We start from the raw sequence: 5,157 nt of genomic DNA, 5'->3' as shown, positions 1-5,157 counted from the left end.
CATATACCATATAAAATCCATGCCTGCATACATAAGTAAGTAAGTACATAATAGTTTTGTTCCCAGATAAGTTGGTTAAAAAATGCGGAATTTAAAGATTTCTACCAGTTTTGATTATGTATTTATTTTGGAGGCACTGGACAGAACGTTGAAAGATCTTCGTGACAACCAAAATATTTTCGGTGGGGCCATGATTCTGTTGTCAGGTGATTTTCGTCAGACTCTTCCAGTTATTCCCCGATCAACTGTTGCTGATGAACTAAATGCATGCCTAAAATCATCAAATTTGTGGCAGTACGTAAAGACACTCCACTTAACACCTAACATGCGAGTATTTTTGCAACAAGATGAAACTGCAAATGTGTTTGCGAAGCAGTTGTTAGACATTGGAAATAATAAAGTTGCAGTGGACACCTCGACCGGATTCATCACATTACCTACAGATTTCTGTCACATCACAGACTCAAAAATGGAGCTTATTCAGCGAGTTTTCCCAGATATAGCGCAAAAGTTCAATAACCATAATTGGCTGGGTGAACGAGCAATATTAGCACCGAAAAATAAAGATGTCGAGGATCTTAATGCGACTACTCAGAATTTTCTTCCAGGACAGTTGGTTTCCTTCAAATCAGTCGACACCGTAATGAACCAGGATGACGTAATCAAGTATCCCACTGAGTTCTTAAATTCACTGGAATTGCCTGGATTACCACCTCACAATTTGCAGTTAAAAGTAGGATCAGTTGTCATCATGCTGCGTAACATTAATCAACCACGACTATGCAATGGAACCAGACTGGCTGTGAAAAGACTGATGAATAACGTCATTGAGGCGACAATCATAAAAGGAAAATACAAAGGAGAGGATGTCTTGATCCCGCGGATACCGATGATTCCAAAGGACTTACCATTCGATTTTAAACGCTTACAATTTCCAGTACGTATGGCCTTTGCGATGACCATAAATAAATCGCAAGGACAGTCGTTAGAAGTTTGTGGAATCAACTTGGAGTTTCCCTGTTTTGCGCATGGACAATTATACGTCGCGTGTTCGCGCGTCGGAAAACCGTCTTCTTTGTTTATTTACGCACCACAAAACAAAACAAAAAATATAGTTTATGAGAAAGCTTTAAATTAATTAACAAACTGTATTTTAACAGTGTGTGTCTGTGAATATCATATTTAAACCTTATAAATAGCCAGTATTTCAGGAAAACTCTGTTTTCTAAGTAAGCAACATGATGTATCGAAAATAATAATAAAACTTCATCAATAAATGCTTTTTTATTAAATACGGATTCGATTTGTTTGTTTTAAAATCATTTTATACAAAAGATTAGGTCTTTTATTTATCGATGAGGCAGTACAAAGTCTGCCGGGTCAGCTAGTAGAATATAAAAAAGTGCAAACAAAACAAAAAAAAAAAAAAACAAATAAAAAATAAAAAATAAAAAAAGAGCAGCAGCTTAAAAGATACAGTTAAAAGTATCGCTATTTCCGGCGCAAGTTTCAGCAAACTAAATTGTCACATACATATAAATACTTAAATCTATCTAACTAAGACGTTAATTTTAAGTAAAATCATTTATGGACTTTATCTCTATGGGAAATCCCCACAGCCAACGATAACAGCCTCTAGCCCGGTTTACCATCAAGCCGCCAAGGTGTGCATATGTGTCTGCAGAACTACACCCGTTAAAAACATTTTGGCAGAAGCGGGTCTACCAACACTATAGGAAAAAATACGCGTAATCCACGCTCACTTGGTACCTAAAATAGTATCTTCATCATTTTAACCCACCCAACATGGATTATTAAAAAAACATCATTCTGACCACAGTCTTTCAAGACTCACAAAATTCAATGTTTCTGCTGATGCCTTTCGTCCGTTATTCCTGGAACGTAAAGCTCGCTACAGGGTTTGATTGAAAAGTAATGAGCCTTATTTTTTTAAGCAGTTTTATTAAACCTTTTGGCTTATACAACTAATATTCCTCAAAATAGGACTCTTGAGCGTCAATACACCGATGGTAGCGGTCCTTCCACTGCAGGAAACATTTTTTAAACTCATCCGCCGGAATCGCGTTCAATTCGGCTGTCACAGTTTTTTTGGATCGCCTCGATGGAGTCGAAACGCCTTCCCTTCAGCTTTCTTTTCAGGTGCGGGAACAAGAAGAAGTCCGGAGGGGACAAGTCTGGGCTGTAGGGAGGGTGAGGAAGCACCGGAACTCCCATCTTGGCCAATGCAGAGATGCAGAGGAAGGCGGTGTGCGCCGGCGCATTGTCGTGATGAAGGGTCCAATTGTTGACGAGGTCGGCCGAACCCGGGCGACGCGGTTTTTCAGCTGAAGGAGCACTACTTTGTAAAATGCCGCGTTTATAGTGCTTCCTGGAGGTACAAACTCCTTGTGGACGATGCCTCGAGAGTCGAAAAAGATGATCAGCATGGTTTTGACCTTAGATTTCGACATGCGCGCCTTCTTGGCGACTGGCCACCGTTTTACCTGGGCATTGGACAGAGATTGGTCCCCGTAAGCCTCCTTGAGTAGCCCAATGGTTTCGGTACTCGTTTTGTTTAGCTTTTCGCAAAATTTGATGGAGTAACGTTGCTCCAACGATCGCTGCATTTTCGCCACTGCAAAATCCTAACACACTTTTAACACGCAGCTAAACAGCTTTCACGCGCGGAGCGATGTTGACTGCACCGCTGTTGCCAGCGAACTGGGACCGGTTTCTAGTGGAAGGGGAAGGTCCAACGATCATTTTCCCCCACCAGCCGGTTCGGTTGATCGCTTGGCAGACGCTCCATGCGGGAGGGCTCATTACTTTTCAATCAAATCCTGTATGAAGCGGAAAAATGGGTGTTATGGTACACAGGTGGCTCCAAAACGCAGTTGTCGACACAATTCGTCACACTCTAAAAATGCAAATACTACCAGACATTGCATCTGCGTTCACCGCAGAAGCGACCGCCATCCGCAGCGCAATCATCATAGCGTTAAAGACCGCTTCCAAAGTCCTCATATGTACCGACAGTTAGTCAGTCCTGAAAGCAGTCCAAAATCCAACCCATGCCTCGATTACAGTCAATTCAATATGCTTATCGAAAACGATCAAAAGATTAAATTGCTATGGATACCTGGACACATTGGCATCATGGACAACGAAGCAGCAGATCGTGTCGCAAAATCGACTAACTCAACACCTGTAACAACAAAGAACACAGTCGAAAAAGTAGATGTCAGGCGATTTATACTAAACCACATTCGAAACATAAGAGTATAGAATGGGCTTAATTTCAACCGCCATTACACAGCCATAAATTGAGAACTCATGACGGCTACTTATCCAACAAATATTTCAAAAAAGCACTTTCAAACGTTCATAAGACTCCGCCTAGGTCACACTCTTTGCACCCATCAACACCTTGTAACAGGCAATCCACCACCAACTTGACCGCTCTTTCCACATGCTTTGACTCTTAACCACATTTTTTCCGAATGCACTGCTCTCGAAGAAACTAGAAACCGTCTTCTTAAACACAATTGGATTGAACTCCTCAAGATTCCCAATGAAGTGAACATAATTTCAATCAACAACTTTATGAAAGCAACAATCTAAAATTAGTAGAAAAAAAAAATTATAGCAATATATTCATACAAGAAGAGTTAATAGCAGCTAATTCTCATTAGTACATTTTTAACAAGTTAATTTATTTAATTTTGTTAATAAATTATAATAATAATAAAATATATTTAGTATTGGTTACAGTGGTTAGAGCGCCAAATGAAAAAAAAATCCAGCAACGAGCGCTCCAAAGTTAATTGAAATGGCCAAAAAGTATTAAGGTAAGACTTGCGATCCAGAAACTGTTCGAAAAATACTAAGGAAATCAAATTTAGATGTTGGAACAAATCTTTCGCAAGTGCAAGGGATAGAAGTACGAGTTTGCAGTTTGCGCATGGCCATCTAAATAAGACCACAGCATTTTGGAGGACAGTACTTTTTGCAGACGCACAGTGCGGCCGATTCCCGAAAAGCTGGCCAAAACTCAAAAAATTAAGTAATTGATTCAAAATTTCTTACTCGGGGGTTGTCGGGGTCGCTGATTACGAATTTGATCTTAAAATTTTGAAAATCCACCCCCTTCCACCCCTATTGGCCACCCCCTCACATGAAATAGCGTATATTCAAGAACATAATCAAGATGCATGTTAATTTATATGTTTTCGGGGTCGCAAGGTAGCAAGTGGTAGCAGCTGAATCTTGTTTTATTCAGTAACCATTACTTTTTTGAGTAACCTTTAATAGGTTTCAAAGCAGCATATGACGGCGTTGTGATACTATACAGTTTGAAAACTCAAATTTTATAAAAAAAATTGCAAAAAATGCATCTACGTATTGCTGCAGCTAAAAATTTTGTGTCGAGGTATTGATATGTACTAAAGATTTCTCGTATTTTACTAACCTTCCGAAGATGATTCCATTTGGTTTTGTTCAATTTACTCCATTACAAAATCTTTCAAATGTGTACAACTTTCACTATTCATCGACAGTAATACGATGCTCAAACGAAGGCCACGTTGTGACTGAAAATACAGAGGATACTTAGGATACAGGACGTTGCTATGAACGGTTTTCACTACTCAAGGCATTACTGTAGCCAACCCAAAGACAAAAAAAAAACTCTATCTAGAAACTTTTTTTTTCGACTTTTGGCCAGCTTTTTGGGAATCGGCCGCACTGTGAGACGCGGCAAAAATAAACTTATGGGGATGGCAGACCTTTTATATGGTGCGAAGGCAATATGGAGCACAAACCTCAAAATTTGCGAGCTACAACGGCGGCGACGTTATGGATTGGGCATGCAAGTCATCAAATAGAGTTGGAAATTTTACATTTCGGGAAGAAACAATGAACAAATATGTTTACTTAAAACTTCTCCAAGAATATTTAGTTCAAAGCGCGAGAAAATTACAAATTGAAAATGACTTTCGCTTTTATCAAGAGAACTACCCTAAGCACAAGTCGAAAATAATACAAACTTTCGAAAATTGCTGGTCGGTTTTGAAGACAAATATGAGAATATATGACATCCATAACAAATCTGATTGTAAAAAGGCGATACTTGAAATGTGGAACCAAATTAGTCCAAAA

At 39.3% G+C, this 5,157-nt stretch overlaps 1 protein-coding gene across 1 annotated transcript; it reads left to right on the top strand.

Moving 5' to 3' along the window:
* The first annotated feature begins 325 nt into the window (after positions 1-325).
* On the top strand, positions 326-2,996 carry LOC129238048 (uncharacterized). Its single transcript, XM_054873089.1, has 2 exons — positions 326-991; positions 2,940-2,996. Exons 1-2 carry the CDS (start codon positions 326-328, stop codon positions 2,994-2,996), a joined length of 723 nt encoding a protein of 240 aa, XP_054729064.1.
* Positions 2,997-5,157: the final 2,161 nt, after the last annotated feature.

This window comes from Anastrepha obliqua, chromosome 2 (assembly GCF_027943255.1).
Source record: "Anastrepha obliqua isolate idAnaObli1 chromosome 2, idAnaObli1_1.0, whole genome shotgun sequence".
NCBI classification, from domain to species: domain Eukaryota; kingdom Metazoa; phylum Arthropoda; class Insecta; order Diptera; family Tephritidae; genus Anastrepha; species Anastrepha obliqua.
Note: the sequence above shows the minus strand (reverse complement) of the source record. Positions and strands in the feature narration are given on the sequence as shown.